Source organism: Leucopleurus acutus (assembly GCF_964270905.1).
Source record: "Leucopleurus acutus genome assembly, chromosome: 20".
Lineage (NCBI taxonomy): Eukaryota > Metazoa > Chordata > Mammalia > Artiodactyla > Delphinidae > Leucopleurus > Leucopleurus acutus.
The window spans coordinates 36,985,692-37,002,253 of record NC_139162.1 but is presented as its reverse complement, the minus strand read 5'-3'; the positions used below and the strand labels follow the sequence as shown (position 1 = coordinate 37,002,253).

At 38.9% G+C, this 16,562-nt stretch overlaps 2 protein-coding genes across 3 annotated transcripts in view; one reads left to right on the top strand and one right to left on the bottom strand.

The window, feature by feature from the left end:
* Positions 1-373: 373 nt before the first annotated feature.
* ORC6 (origin recognition complex subunit 6) lies at positions 374-7,102 on the top strand (the record flags this gene model as incomplete). 2 transcript variants are annotated; one of them, XM_082862441.1, is made up of 7 exons in its annotated part: positions 374-486; positions 2,342-2,471; positions 3,716-3,879; positions 4,094-4,183; positions 5,370-5,482; positions 5,879-5,947; positions 6,975-7,102. In XM_082862441.1, exons 1-7 carry the CDS (start codon positions 422-424, stop codon positions 7,100-7,102), a joined length of 759 nt encoding a protein of 252 aa, XP_082718567.1. In that variant the 5' UTR covers positions 374-421. The 2 variants fall into 2 exon arrangements, with proteins under 2 accessions (XP_082718567.1, XP_082718568.1); XM_082862442.1 differs by having other exon boundaries at positions 377-486; positions 6,981-7,102.
* Positions 7,103-14,870: 7,768 nt separating this feature from the next.
* The window catches only part of MYLK3 (myosin light chain kinase 3), a gene marked incomplete at both ends in the record, with an annotated part of 43,811 nt that continues 42,119 nt past the window's right edge, over positions 14,871-16,562 (bottom strand). The window contains 2 exons of the mRNA XM_082863445.1: positions 14,871-14,930; positions 15,972-16,104. Of these exons, the coding sequence (XP_082719571.1) occupies positions 14,871-14,930; positions 15,972-16,104 (193 nt within the window). The remainder of the gene's footprint in view (positions 14,931-15,971; positions 16,105-16,562) is intronic.

Here is a 16,562-nt window from a genome sequence, read left to right as displayed (position 1 = left end):
ATTGGCCCTCCAAGTCTCGCGTATTTATTGGTCCTTGTCACTTCACGCTGGACTGAGGAACCTAGGCGCCAGCCAATCTCTCCACAGTGTGTGGCGGGACAGTGCGGAGTAGGGGGAAATCCCTCGGCTGCAGGAAGGAGACAGCAAGAGCCTAAGGCAGCGTTTGCGTCTGCCTAAAAGGGAGGAATAAAAGGAGTGGGAGCTGCCGGAGCACATTCACTTTCTGCCTTGGCGCGTGTACTCGCAGCGCGCACGCTCAAGAGGAAGACCAGGATTGGTTTACGGGGTAGTCGCAACTTCTTGTCCCAACCAATCCAGATGCAGCGGGGGGGTGGGTCCCGGCCCTCACTGGCTGGCGACACGTCCGCGCGCGGGTTTCGTCGCGTTGCAGCTGTTTGCGGGTGTAGTGTTTGTCCGCGCCATGGAACCTGGTCTGATCCGGCGTTTAGCCCCGCGCCTGGGCATCGCCGAGCCGGAGGTGCTGAGGTGAGTCCGGTCGGGCGCACCCCAGCGGCCCTGCGCCCTCAGAAGGGATTTAGGCCCTACCTTAAGAAAAACCTCCCGACAGTGAGCTTCGTGAGCAGGCCGGAGGGGCGAGTGTAGACGCCCCTGGGAACAGCTAGCACTGTGGGATGCACGGTGGTGGGAAAGGGAGAGAGGCGGAGCGCTTGGGTCGTTTCCCTGAAACTTATTGAGAGTGCGTTTACGGCGGAGGCAGACCTACGGGGTAGAGACCTCATGGAGGGCAGTGTCTATGGTGGCAACGACTACGCAGGAAGTGGAATGGGGTGGTGTGCGGAGCCGCTGGGGATGGAGCGGAGCGCAGCTTCTCTGCAGCCTTTAATTTAAAAGAAACTTGCGAGAAAGCCTCGGATGGGGGGGGGGGTGCCATTGGCGCTGAGACCCGATTTATAGAAGGTGCCAGCCACGGGAAGATGTGCGAAGAGGGCCCAAGCAGGGACAGCGGCCTGTGCAAAACCCCGGAGATGGGAAGGACTTTTGCATGATCCAGGGTTAGAAATAAAGTATTGGGGCTTCCCTGGTGGTGCAGTAGTGAAGAATCCGTCTGCCAATGCAGGGGACACAGGTCGAGCCCTGGTCCGGGAAGATCCCACATGCCGCGGAGCAGCTAAGCCTGTACACCGCAATTACTGAGCCTGCACTCTAGAGCCCGTGAGCCACAACTACAGAGCCCGCGTGCCACAACTACTGAAGCCCGTGTGCCTAGAGCCTGTGCTCCGCAACAAGAGAAGCCACCGCAATGAGAAGCGTGCGCACTGCAACGAAGAGTAGCCCCCGCTCGCCGCAAGAGAAAAACCGTGTTTAGCAACGAAGACCCAACACAGCCGATAAGTAAATAAATGTTAAAAAAAGAAAGAAAGAATTGTAGTTAAACTGGGGGGGCAGGGCTAGCCTGGGTGCTTGGACTGTCAATTAGGTGACAGAAGGGAAGGAAAGGAACACCTCCTGGACTCGTAATCATTTAGAACAGTGGTTCTCAAAGTGTGGTGCCTGGACCAGCAGTATCAGTATCTCCTTGGAACTTGGTAGAAATGCACATTTTTAGGCCCCACTATAGGCCTACTGATCAGAAACTCGGGCTGGGACCAGCAATCTTTTCACAAGCCCCAAGGTGACTGTCATGTACACTAAAGTTTGAGAACCACAGATTTATTTTTATTTATTTATGTATGTAAGTATGTATGTACGTATGGCTGCGTTGGGTCTTCGTTACTGTGCGCCGGCTTTCTCTAGTTTCGGCGAGTGGGGGCTACTCATAGTTGCGGTGCGCAGGCTTCTCATTGCAGTGGCTTCTCTTGTTGCAGAGCATGGCCTCTCAGCGCGTGGGCTCTAGAGCGCAGGCTCAGTAGCTGTGACGCAGGGCCTTAGTTGCTCCGCGGCATGTGGGATATTCCTGGACCAGATATCGGACCCGTGTACCCTGCATTGGCAGGCGGATTCTTAATCACTGCACCACCAGGGAAGTCCCAAGAACCACAGATTTAGAGGAAGGAGGAACCCTGGTCTCACTTGCCTGCCTATGTCACAATTCATGCTTGTTCCAGTAATGGAAGGCTGAAAGAAGGGTTGGCCTTTTTGGGAGGATTTCAGGAACTTACTTTTGCTTGAAAGTACTTGAGCACAGTGATGTCTGGAGTCAGAGGGTCTGTTCTGTTTTGTAGAACCCTGTCCTCCCCCAAAAGATGGGAGTTTCATTCCCAGCCCCAAATAAACTTGCATAGGAATTAGAGTCGGAGTGAAGTTCGCCAGGCTGAATTCATTGTTTACCAAAGTATTGGGCAGACTTCTGGGAAAGAGTTTTAGTGAATGTGTTGCTCAGGAAAGCAGAGGAGTACTTGCGACTGTCCCATGTGAAGTGTATTGGCCTAGCGGCACGAACCACAGAAACCAGCAATGCAGTCATGTGCCTGGACCTTGCAGCTTCCTACGTGAAGTTCCCCTTGGACAGGGTAAGTAGGTCCCGCTGAATGTCTGAATAATCTGGTGCAACACTGAAGTTTAATCATGTTTTCATCTCTGGTTGGACTAGCCCCCATCAAAACTCCGTGTTTAGAATTTTCCTGGCTATTCTCGTATGTTATTCTAGATGAACTTTAGAATCATTTTGTAGAGTTTGAGAAAAAAAATTTTTTTGCAACATTCTCTCTATTCTTTACTACCTAGTTTTCCTGAGCACCTCTTTCTTTACAGAAGGCTGTCTTCCACACTGCCACTAGCATCATTCTCCTAAATCACATACTTTAAAACCCATGTATTATTTTTCTTCCAGTGTCACAGTGGTTGAGAGCCAAGCTATGGCAAGACTCACATGTTGAGACCAAATCTCAACACCACCGGTTACTAACTCTGTGTGTCTCTAGTTTCCTCATCCATCAAATGGGGATAAAGGTATCCATTTCACTGGATAATTGTAAGGAGGAAACAATGTACTATATGTTACACTGTTAACACAGTGCCTGTCACATAATGGTACACTGATAAAAATGGTGGCATTAAAAACACCATTGGCTCCCCATGGGTTGGCTCCCCATTAACATCAAACTCTCCAGCCCTTCTTGAACCCTACTAACCTCAAGCTACACTGTTCACTTAACAGACCATGCATCTTAATGACTGACTTTGTAAATGCAATGCCTTTTTTTTTTTAACCTGGAATGCTTTTCTAGCAAGCTCCTGTTTGTCTTAAAATGACCCTGCCTTGCTGTTACATCCTTTATTAAGCTTTCCTTTCCCAAGCAGAGTTGGTGTCCCTCAGTTGTTGATCCTCCTGTTTCTTTCCCAGTTTCCCTCTTATCTCCCTTTCACACACACTCTCCCTCCCCACCTCACTCCCACTACGTCCCTCCTTTGTTTTTCCAATGAATTGCACATTGGCACCTTTGTTAAAGCAAATAACCATATATGCATCTCCTGTGTTTTTTAATTCACAGCTTGGCTGTGGTAACACTATGTTGTATTTTAAATTATCTGCACACATGCATGACTGCCTTTCTATAGTATGAGCTTATTGCCAGCGGTACTTAACTTGCCTGATATGATTACTGATTTTTGACTAAATGAAGCTAAACCTTTAGGTAGAGTGACTTGCCACAGAATTAATTAATCTTGGAAAGTTGACTTATTAAACAAGTGTTAAAGGCACTAATATACAGCACTTATGATTTTTATGATTCATCTGTTTTTCCTTTCAAAGGATTATTTAATTAAACTTTCTGGTTTGAACAAGAAGATGTATCAGAGTTGCCTTAAATCTTTTGAGTGTTTACTGGGCCTGAACTCGAATATTGGAATAAGAGACCTAGCTGTACAGTTTAGCTGTACAGAAGCAGTGAACATGGCTTCAAAGATACTGCAAAGGTATGAGGCATATAACTGAAAATCGATACTGATACATAAAGCAGAAATATCCAATGTCATGGTAATTTTCCGTCTTAAAAAATAACTAATATGCTGAAGTGACAGAATGCGTATCTTATACATTTAAATAGTTTGTAAGTTCTGATTTGCATTTTCAGTTTCTTTGAAATAATATTTTCTAACAAATAACTCTGCAAACACTGCTTTCACTTAGCTATGAGTCCAGTCTTCCACAAACACAGCAAGTGGATCTTGACTTATCCAGGCCGCTTTTCACCACTGCTGCACTACTTTCAGCATGCAAGTAAGTGTTCCTTTGAACATTCAGAAAAGTCTATAATTTATAAATAAATTTCTCGTTGCCAAAGAATACTTCTAATTTAGTTGATTTCAACTCAGAGCATATTTTCCTAAATAACCTTAATAGTGGCCAAGTGACCTGATTCTCAGTTTATCCCACGATGGACCTGACAACTAGGAACTAGTGTTGCCCAAAGCCCACTTGCCAAGTGACAGCCATATATATGTATATGTATGCTAAGTCATGAAACCTATCATTAAAACAGTGCTTAGTTGTGATTTTCCAGTCACATTTTTTTAAGTACTGATTGCAACTCTTTTTCAAGTAATTTATAAAACTTTTCAATGATAAATTCTTAATTTGAATCTTTGGGGTTATCTGTGTGTATACTGAAATTTTACCCTGGAAATATTAGTAATTGTTATCTTTGTCTAAAGTTGTCTTGTTTTATCTTGCTGGAAAACTCATTAGAAAATAAATTGTAGCTGGTGCTTAAAGAATAGGTTTCTTACTATTTAACCACTAATTTTGGTGTGTTTGGCTCCCTTAGCTACTATTAGTGAATAGAAATAGTCCCTTTATTTCAACAAAGGTATATGTATGTGTGGAGGGAGTATGGCTGTTATGGTAGAAAGCAGTATTGACAACCTCACTTTTGAAAGCACGTTTCACTGAACAAAGAAAGGTTTGAATGGGTCTGTTATTTTAAATAAGTTTGTTTTGTATTTTTCATTAGTGGTTGTTGTGAAGTGTTATTAGGGGGGGTTTTTGGAGGGGAGGGTGGTTTATATTCTTGTAGTCATATAAATATAAGCATCATAAGTGTTTAAAGTGAGTTAAACACTTTAAAATGCTGTAATTGTCATTTAACAAGTTAACATCTGAGATGTATAAGAGTTCTATAAAGCATGAAGTACTATAGCAAATGTTTTTATGTGCCCTATTTGTTATGTAACAGACCCCGTGTGCATTTTATCTCTCGCAGTACAATAAATAACTAAATAAATAGCTTTAAAAGGTAAGTTTGCATGGTTTTAGCTAATGATATACGTTTGAAATAAAGGGAAAATTAAACAGTTGGGGGCTCTTCATAAAGCCTTAGTGGAAAGGAAATAAGTTGATAACTGGTTGGCCAAAGAAGATAACAATACTGATCTTAAGAACAGTAAGTTATCAAATTCTTTTGTAGGATTCTAAAGCTAAAGGTGGACAAAAATAAAATGGCAGCCACATCCGGTGTAAAAAAAGCCATGTTTGATCGACTCTGTAAACAGTTAGAGAAGATTGGGCAGCAGATCGACAGTGAGTATTCATTCCACGTTGCAAGAATGTGTTATTTGAAAGAACATCTCAGAAATATATATTCTTGTCTATCTGTAGACAAGATCGGTTTTTACTGAGAAAATTACTGTTCTTTTCTATTTTTCAAATAAAATATCTTAATAACTAAAAAACAAAAACAAAATAACCAACCCTGTGATTCCGTAAATTCATACCTAGAAAATAGATTCTCTGTTCTGAAGTCTGACAGGAAAAGCCAAAGAAAAGAGAAGGGCAAGATCATTTGCCTTCTCCTTATCCTAGTATTTGGTCAATCAAGGTATCTGGTTTTTATTTGTGATCCAAAATAAGCCCCAAAACTAAAATTGAAAATAGGAGAAAAATTAACTCTGATAATACTTTTTTTTTCCCCTAAAGGAGAGCCTGGAGATTCAGCTACTCCACCATGGAAGAAAAAGAAGACAGTGGTTGAACCTTCAGCAACGGGTGAAGCATTATTAACACCGGATGAACATTGAAATTAGTACAATGGGATTAGTGTACAGTGGGTTTAATGCAGTGAACAGCCCTTTGCTGCTTTAGCAGCTTGCCTTGACAGGAGTCAGATTTTATATTTGCAGCAACATGGATGGATCTAGAGATTATCATACTAAGTGAAATAAGTCAGAAAGAGAAAGACAAATACCATATGATATCACTTGTATGTGGAATCTAAAATATGACACAAATGAACTTATCTACGAAACAGAAACAGACTCACAGACATAGAGAACAGACTTGTTGCCAAGGAGTAGGGTTCGATTGGGAGTTTGGGACTATCAGATACAAACTATTATATATACGAAGGATAAACAACAAGGTCCTACTGTAGCACAGGGAACTATATTCAGTATCCTGTGATAAACCATAATGGAAAAGAATATACATATATGTATAACTGAATCACTTTGCTGTACACCAGAAACTAACACAACATTGTAAATCAACTGTACTTCAATTAAAAAAAAAAGTCAGATTTTAACTAAATCCTGGAAGTTAATCATTTGATAAGACCAGTTTTCCAAGCAGTAGTTTACAGAAGTATAATGTAATTAAGAATACATCTGAAGGCAAACTGCTGAGGTTCAAATCCTGCTTTACCACCGAGTGGTTCTGTGATTTTAGGAAAGTGACAATTTCTGTGAGCCTCAACTTCCTAATCTATAAAATGTGATTAATATTAGCACCCATTTCACATAATTGTGGTGAGGGTTGAATGAGATAATACAATTAAAAAGTGCTGGATTCAGGGCTTGATAAATGTTAGCTATCATCAAGATGTCTTGGAATGCTTGGAGTGTAAGGGAGAGCGAAAAACTGATGTGTTAACTTCTGTTTCCACTTCTCATTTTGGTATCTTATTCCCTATTACCTTAATTAAGATAGAGGTTTTAAAGTAAACAAGCTTACTTCTTTCTTACTCATTTGTAAACATAAGGATTTTGAAACATTAAAAATTTTTTTTCTCTCATAGAAATAGAGAATGTAGTAGAGATCCCACATAAACCGCAAAAAGATGAAGATCTGACACAGGATTATGAACAGTGGAAAAGGGAAATTTTGGAAAATGCTGCCAAAGCACAAAAGGCTACAACAGAGTGATTTCAGCTTCCGGACCACCTGTACTGCAAACCAGCGGTGCATCTGCCACCTCAAGGAAGATGTGAGGGCTTTGGAAATTTGTTTGAACTTTTATAACAAGGATCCTATCCTTAATAGCAAAGAAACCAGCATTGGGGCTGAGCAGGGTGGCTCTCACATGGGCAGCAAATTCGTTAGATAAGCCACAGTGCCTGGTTGGCTCAGCCTTGGCTCCCCACAGGTCTGCTCTCTCCTACAAAATGTCATTGAAACCATTTTGCTTTCTTGTTTTGTTTTAAGCAAAAGACAGTCTCCTGTCCTATCCAGAATATGAAATTCAAGCTGAATGGAGTCTAAAGATTTTAAGTTTTTGTGTTAATCTCTTGGTTTGACTAAATATATAGTACAACCTAAGTTAATAAATATTATTTTTATATGCATTCAAGGTGCAGTTGTTATCAGTTTGGGAGAATCTGTGGTATGCCAAAAACCGTCTACTCTAGCAGGAAAAAAGCCCAGGTTGCTGAACACTGAACCATACTGCTCCCCAGAGCACAAACTCTTGAATCAGACTTTCTGGGTTTAAAACACTACTCAGCCATTTACCACCTGTGAAACCTTGAGCAAATTTATTAGCTTCTTTATGCCAAATCAATAAGTAGGAATAAAAATAATGTCTACCTCATAGAATAATTTGGAGGAGTATCTGAGCTAATACATGTAAAGAATTTAGTACAGCTCCTGGTGTAAGTATTTAGTAAGTATTAAAATACAGAAAGAAACACATAGAGGTCTCACATAATTATATATTAGCATCATATTAAAAAATTAAGAAACAGACTAAAGTGTGACAACATGGATAGACCTAGAGGGTATTATGCTAAGTGAAATAAGTCAGACAGAAGTACAAATACCGTATGATCTCATGTGGAATCTAAAAACAAAACACGAATGGACAAAACAAACAACAAATTGGTGGTTGCCAGAGGGGAGGTGGGTAGGGGGGATGAGTGAAATAGGTGAGGGAGATTAAGGAGTACAAACTACCAGTTATAAAATAAATGTCATGGGGATGTAATGTACAGCATAGGGAATATGGTCAATAATATGTAATCACTGATGACATGATAACTAGACTGGTGATCATAATGTGTAGAAATATCAAATCACTATATTGTACACCTGAAATTTATATAATATTGTAAGTCAATTATATTTTAAAAAAGAGCCCAAGGTTTATTTTCTTTGATATCCACATACTGAAAAATGTAACCTTACTAAATACTTACTTTAAAACTATGGAAAAGGGCCTGGAAAGATAAGTTGCTAGGGGCTCTGAGGCATCATGCCAGACATGATTTTAACCAAAATTAAGAATACATGATCTACTACAAAGCTAACTTCAAAACTCCAATAAAATATCAACATATCTAAGGAGAATAAAATGCATGGAGAGATTGCATGTTCATGGATAGAAAGGCTCAATATTGTTGAGATGTTAGTTCTTCCCAACTTGATATATAGATTCAACACAATTCCAATCAAAGTCCCAGCATTTTGTGGACATCAACAGACTAAAGTTTATATGAAAATTAAAAGACCCAGAACAACAAGTCGATATTGAAGGAGAAGAACAATGCTGGCGAGGATGTGGAACAACAGGAACTCTCATTCGTTGCTTGTGGTAAGGCATAATGTTACAGCTACTTGGAAGACAGTTTGGGAGCTTCTTACGAAACTAAACATACTCTTACCATGTAATCCAGTAATCACGCTCCTTGGTACTTGCTTAAATGAGTTGAAAACTTACGTCTGCAAAAACCTACACATTGATATTTATTGCACCTTTATTCATAATTGCCAAAATTTAGAAGCAACCAAGATGTCTTTCAGTAGGTGAATGGATAAACTGTAGTACATCCAGACCATGGAATATTATTCAGCACTAAAAGGAAATGAGCTATCACATCATGAAAAGACATGGAGGACATTTAAATGCGTACTTCTAAGTGAAAGAAGCCAATATGAAAAGGCCTTATGGCTCCAAGTATATGACACTATGAAAAAGGAAAAAACTATGGAGACAGTAAAAAGATCAGTGGTCTCCAGGGGTTGGGGTGGGGGCAGAGATGAATAGGCAGAGCATAAAGGATTTTTAGGGCAGTGAAACTATTCTGTATGATATTACAATGGTGGATATATATCATTATACATTCATCAAAACCCACAGAATGTGCAATACCAAGAGTGAACCCTAATGTTAGCAATGGACTTTGGGTGATAACAATGTGTCATTGTAGGTTCATCAACTGTAGTAAATACACCCACTGTAGCGGGTGATGTTAATAGTGGAGGAGGTTGTGGATGAGGCGGTATGGGCAGGTACAGAGGGCATAGCGGAAATCTCTGTCCTTCCTGCTCAATTTTGCTATGAACCTAAAAACTGCTCTAAAAAATAAAGTTTATTAACTTTCAAAAATAAAGAATACATGATCTAATTAAATATTTCCATGAAGAATGCAATAAAGTGATTGCATCCAAATTTTTAAAGCCTAATCAGAATGGAATCAATAATAGTGGTTGCCTTCTATCTGCTGTAAATAAGGTATAATACCTGCTGCATAGGAGTAACTAAGGGAGTGATTTTCTTTCCCTGCCCCTTTTAATTCTAGACATTTAGCAAGCTAAGGTTAGAGAAATGCTGTAATCAAATGATCCCACACATGCATAATGTCCCACAGCCATGTGGTAGAGGGGAATGAACATGAGCTTTGGAACCACATGCACTTGCATTTAAATTCTGACTCTGCCACTTATACCCTGAGGAAATATTACAACCTTAATGAGCTTCAGTTTCCTTGTTTATAAAATGGAAATATTATCTACCTTGTGAGAATTAAAGGTAATATTTGTAAAGTGTGTGACACTTAGAAGGCATTCACTAAATAGTGCTTCTATTATTACTTTGATCTAAAATGGATGTGAGTCTTTTCCTCATTTATTTTAAGAAGGTATATAATTTGATTTTGGTACCAAGATTTAGATTCTAGCTTTGGGTCAAAGCAATCTATTCATCACCAGGTAAAATTAAAGCACATTCACTTTTTTAAAAAATTGTGGTAAATATAAAATTCACTATCTTAACAATTTTTAAGAGTACAGTTCACTAGTGTTAAGTACATTCACATTGTTATGTGATCTCCAGAACTCTTCATCTTGCAAAGCTGACTCTACCCATGAAACCCATTAAACAACTCCCATTCCTCCCTCCCCCAGCCTCTGGCAGCCACCATTCTACCTCCGTCTGAATTTTAACTATTCTAGCTAGATACTTCATCTAAGTGGAATCATATGGTATTCATTTTTTACTGTTTTTCACTTAGCATAATGTCCTTGAGGTTCATTATATTGTGGCATGTGTCAGAATTTCTTTCCTTTTTAAGTCTGAATAATTTTCCATTGTGTGGATATACCACACTTTATCCATTCATCTGTCAATGAACATTTAGGTTGCTTTTACCTCTTGGCTGTTGTGAATAGTGCTGCTATAGACGTGTATAGTTATGTGTCTCTTGGAGATCCTGCTTTCTATTATTTTGGGCATTTACCTGGAAGTGACATTTGATAATTCTGTTTTTAAATTTGAGGAACCACCAGGAAACATATTATGTTTTCCATAATAACTGCATCATATTACATTCCCACCAACAGTGCACAAGGGTTCCAATTTCTCCACATCCTGGCCAACACGTATTTTCTGTTTTTTTTTGTTAGTAGCCATCCTAAATGGGTGTGAGGTGGTATCTCATTGTGGTTTTGATTTGCATTCCTCTAATGATTAGTGAGCACTTTTTCATGTGCTTGTTTGCCATTTGGGAAAATGTCAGTTCAAGTCCTTCACCCATTTTTTTAATAGGTTTTTTGTTGTTGAGTTGTTCTTTATATAGTGTAAATATTAACCCCCTATTAAAAAATTATTGCAAATATTTTCTCCCATTCTTAAGATTGCCTTTTCACTGTTGATTTCATGAGAATAAATATAAGTACTGTTTGTGACTTTTTCTTCTATGCCCTGAAAGCAGGTGATGGTAATATATCTTGATTATCTGGAATGTAGTAGGTACTTCGTTATTTTTTAAACTAGTTGTGGGGTAGGGGAATTGCCTTAAAGCAATCTTGTCCAAATGCCCTCCTAGGGCAGGAATCCTTCACAATTTTCCAACACATTCATACTCCAGCTATGGAAGCTTACTACTTAGTCGGTCCATATTTCAGTACTGTTGTAAAGACTTTCTGGAAGCTCATTTCTTTAACAGCTCCTCTTGGCTTATTTAACTGATCAAAAAATGTTTTATCATGAAAGTTTTCAAATGTATACAACAAATATATACCTCTTTACTAGAAGACAATATTATGCTACCCCATACTGACTACCCAAACCCAACAGTTAAGATTTTGCCACACTTGCTTAACTGTATCTCCCTTTTTCCTGAAGTCATTTAACCCACATTATAGCCACATTACCATTATCATACGTCACAATATTAATAGAAATTCTATCATCAGATATGCAATTTAAAAAAAATTATTTAGTTTTGGCTGCATCAGGTCTTCGTTGCTGCACGCGGGCTTTCTTTAGTTGAGGTGAGTGGGGGCTACTTGTCATTGCAGTGCACGGGCTTCTCATCGCGGTGGCTTCTCTTGTTGAGGAGCACAGGCTCTAGGCATATGGGCTTCAGTAGTTGTGGTGCACGGGCTTAGTTGCTCCGCGGCATGTGGGATCTTCCCAGACCAGGGCTCGAACCCGTGTCCCCTGCATTGGCAGGCAGATTCTTAACCACTGCACCACCAAGGAAGCCCAAATATGCAATTTAGAATTAAAGTTCCCTGGATGTCTCTGAAATATCTTTTTATCGTTTGTTTGCTCAAATCAGGGTCAAGACAAGGTCCACACTTGACAGTGGGTTGCTAATTTTTAATTTTAAAAGCAATACATGCTCATTGAAAAAAAAAATTCAAATGATTTAGAAAGTAATAAAGTGAAAAGTAGAATTCCCTCTCTCCCCATCACCCACTTTCTGCACCACACTGTTAACTTTCTTGCATAACCTAGAAAAGTTTAATGCACATATAAGCATGTCTCTCCATAAATGGGATAATACCATATATATGTTCTATAATTTTTTTCATAATAAAACTCAGTACATCAAGATCTATCTTTACTGGCTACAAGGTAACCTTCCATATGTATGTGGCAAAATTTAAACCCTTGCTGATAGGCACATATAGGTTGTTTTCAACCTATATGGGCCATTTTGCTACAGTAAAGGTCACTTTGCATACATCTCTGCCCGCTTGTTCAAGTATTGCTGAGGGATAAATTTCTAGAAATGGAATTGCCGGGTGAAAGTATGGGCATGACTTTTATTTGGATACATATTCATCAAAAGTGAAAAATTCCATTTTCCCCACACCCTCACCAAATCTGATAGGTGAAAAAAGTGGGTCCTGAGTACCTTTCAGAGTTCCTCTGCCCAGCAGTTTTCTTTCATTTTTTTAAATTTAATTTTTATTTTATATTGGAGTATCATTGATTTCCCAGAAGTTTTCAATGACTGTTCATTCAAATTAAAAAGTCCCGTTTGAAATAGTTAATGCTAGCAAAGTTGCAATCTAAAAAATTTTCAAGTACACACCAGCAGAGAACTAAAAATATCCAGAAAATTAAAGTTTCATAAAAGCTCCCTCGCCTTTCAAATAAGGGAAGCTAACTTCTGCAGTACCTCTCACTTGTGTGGGCCTGGTCTAAACAAATCCCTCAAAGGAACTTTGTTGCAAAGTTTCTCTAGGTAGAGAATAACAGCATATAGGGGGAAAAATTAAAATTTGATAGCTATCGGATTTTCTCTGGATCTGCCCTGTCTTATATAGAAGCCACTAAACATATGTGGCTATTAAGCACTTAAAATGTGGCTAATGCAACTGTATTTCTAATTTTATTTCATTTTAATTAATCATAAAAATACTAGAAAATATTTAAGATGCTTGAACAACTTGAATATGTGACTATATTTTTCCACAGTAAATTTTATGAAATCTAAATACAAATTGTATGTCTGATAAAAATCTAGAATCTGAACTGGCATGTATTTTAAGTGTAAAGTACACACCAGATTTTGGAGACTTAGTATGAAAAAAATTCAATAATTTTTATATTGATTACATATTAAAATAGGTTTTGATATGTTAAATAAATTATTAAAATTAATTTTACAGGGGTATTTTTAGAGATGCTATCAGAAAATTTTAAATTATGTATATGGCTCATATTATATTTCCATGAGGGAGTGGTGCTCTAGATCAGGATAACTAACTACATTTTTCTGGGGAGAAGATTTATAGCATTCCCCCAAGAATGTGAAGTCCCATGGAAGGGAAGAATCACCATACTATAGATGGAACTATAGATATCCTCTATAGCTCCTTCTGGAGGCTGCCTTCAGAACACCTTAAAAATAAAGCATTTTACCAAATCACTGTTACTGGCCCATGAAAGGGAGGTTTCCAGCAGCCATCTCTTCTGATATTCATCCACAAGCTGACAAGCTTGGAGCAGGCCTAGATGTGCTGATACTGAAAATCTTAGCTTCCCAACAGGGGTTAGTGTTCCAGAGGAAAGTTATAACCGAAGAAATGCAGCAGGAGGATTAATATCTCCATCTTCTGCCTCTCTCCCCACAATAAAAAAAGTCTTTATTATGGGACAAAAGTCCTGAAAGGCTGTGAAACTGTTGCATGGCTAATTAAAAATTAAAAGTAACTAAAAACTTCTGGCCCAAGAAGGTCATGAGAATAGCAAAAAACTTCCTTACAACTAAGGAAATTAAAAGGATTGTTTCCTTTTGAATAATTACTCCTTGTTAATAATTTCTTGAAGTTAGTTAAGTGATGGGTATATACCTGATAAAACAGTAGGAGAGCAGTTTGCATTTGTTTTCTCTTGATGCATCATTTCTGTGTTTCTCTCAGAAAGCTGAACATCATTACATTCTTATCTCTCTTTCACATATTACATATCAGTTCCCAGACTTACTAGACCATAGATTCATAACTGTGGAAGAGAGATCAGGAGGGAGACTGCCAATGTCAGGACAGGGCAGAATTAGGAGAGGGTAGAGGTATGTACAGATTTTAAAAGCTTATTCAAAACTATCATTGCTCTGATATAGCCATGACAGTCAGTACATTTTGAAATTTCAAAGAATATTAAAGGATGAATGTTTTGATTCTCAAAAGGGAGCACACGTTAAAACAAGTTTGAGGATCTCTGCCCTAAATCCACGTTGCTTCACACTAGAGCAACAAATGTAGTACAAAATGTCAGCTCACACCTGAGCAAGTCAAAATGCTAGGAATTCTTTGCACTGGAGGAGGTAATACTAACATGCCCTGCGTGATAGTCCACTGGGTTCTTTAATCAGAGTAAGCTTAGACATTAAATTTGACATATGCAAAGTAGAAGCTTTCCTACCTACCTAAAGCATGCCTACACTTATCACCAAAAGTAGGTACACTTGAAAAGTAATCCCAGCATTTCAACTGATCTTATAAGGCAGAAAAAAGTTCTTAGGTCAGTCTCTTTACAGCCACTTTTCATCCACAAGGAAGGCAACAGCCATAACCTTTTTTTACAAAATAAGTAGAAGGCCAGATTATTAAAAATCTTCAGTCATGACTTCACCACAAGTCTCAGTAATTTCTGGGCCCATGGGAGCAGCAGAGTTGAGGATTAGGGACAAGGTGGAAATTTCCTTAACCTGTTGGCAGCAGTCACCACGTAGAAGTGTTTCTTAAGGTAAGGAGAGAAAAAAGGAAGGGAAAAAGGCATATTTATAGATCAATTACTTTAAGAAGAAACAATAAAAGGACTTGCTTAAGTTTAGCCACTTGGGTTTGTTTAAAATTGATAACTAAAGGGGAAAAGAAGATTCTAGCACAATTATAGTAAAACAGTCACATGACTTTCAGGGACATGTTTAGAGCAAGTTTGAAGTGAGAAAATATGTTATCCCACCCTTTTCATGTGAAAAATGGAGCACCCTAGAATGGTATTTTTCAAATTGTAACTCACAACCCACCAGTGGGTCATGAAATCAAATTGGTGGGGCATGACTAACAACTTTTTTTAAATGAAACTAAATATCATAGAATAGAAAATATCAAAAGTGCATCACACTCTGTGGAACAAATGTCGCAGTATTTTTGCTTCACATGTGTGCGAGTATACGTGTACTTGTATACTGGCTCTCTGGGTAAAGCATTTTGGTTTTGTTTTTTATTGAAGATCTAAGCCAATATCAAAATGTTGGAAAGTCACTTCCCTGGAGGACAATTGTTTTTAAGAGACATTCTATGTCCATGGTTCCAAAGCGTTCTGCTGTAAACAAAATTATAAAGCTTTCAAAGCCTAATAGGGCTTTCCTAGGCCCTTTTTCTAAAATGTGGAGGAATCATCCTCAAGCTATGGGCAGTTATTTCTGAGCGCTGCACTGCGGTGTTCATTGAGAACACATGCTCAGACTTCATTCTGTCACTTCAAGTGTTCACATAAGTATGAATTGAAAGCTATTTTTATGCCAGTCACTTTTGGTCTGTGACATTTTTTAATCAAGGTAACAGGTTTTTTTGTTTGTTTTTGGTTTTTTGCGGTACGCGGGCCTCTCACTGTTGTGGCCTCTTCCGTTGCGAAGGTAACAGGTTTTTGACGTGAGACAGTTTTCCCCCTAAATAATCTATTTAGAATCAAAACGTAAGTAAAAACTTAGTACACTTCTTTCAAAGGACATTTTAAGAAAACAAATGCTGCTTTTACTAAAAGAAAAACAGATACCTTCCATTTCCTCTGAGCCATGTATTTCTGCAGCAATAGTTGGGATTTGAGACGAACTTTCGATTTAGAAGCTTTGGCAGGCAAGTTATTCAACCACTCATGTTTCAGGCACTGTGTGGCACTCATTCTGCAGCTGTGAAATCAAACAGCAGGTGAGACTTTTAGTTGGGGTTGCATTTTTCTGGCTATCCAAAATCTGTTTAATTGGTAGGAAGCTGAGTCAGTGGAACAGATTAATCATATAGGCAGATTCATGCCACGTGCTAAAAAAAGACCTACTACCTAAAATTCCCATCCTTAAAAGTGCAAGAATGTCGTCAGCAAAATGTTCCCTGCCCTCTATTGAGGGTATGTGTCCTGGTGATTAATCACCACCTCCCAGAGAGAGCTGGGGAATCAAGGCAGGACAGTAGGAGGGCCAGCTGTGCCTGGAATTGCTCTTAAGAAGTAAAAGAGCATGAGCCTTGAAAGAAGCTCATCTTTCTTCACAGAGAATAATGTCAACTTGTTCATCTGAATTAGAAATATATTTCCTCTCACATAACTTTTCAAACAGTCAAGGCCAGGGAACGAGAGCTGTGTCAGAGCCCA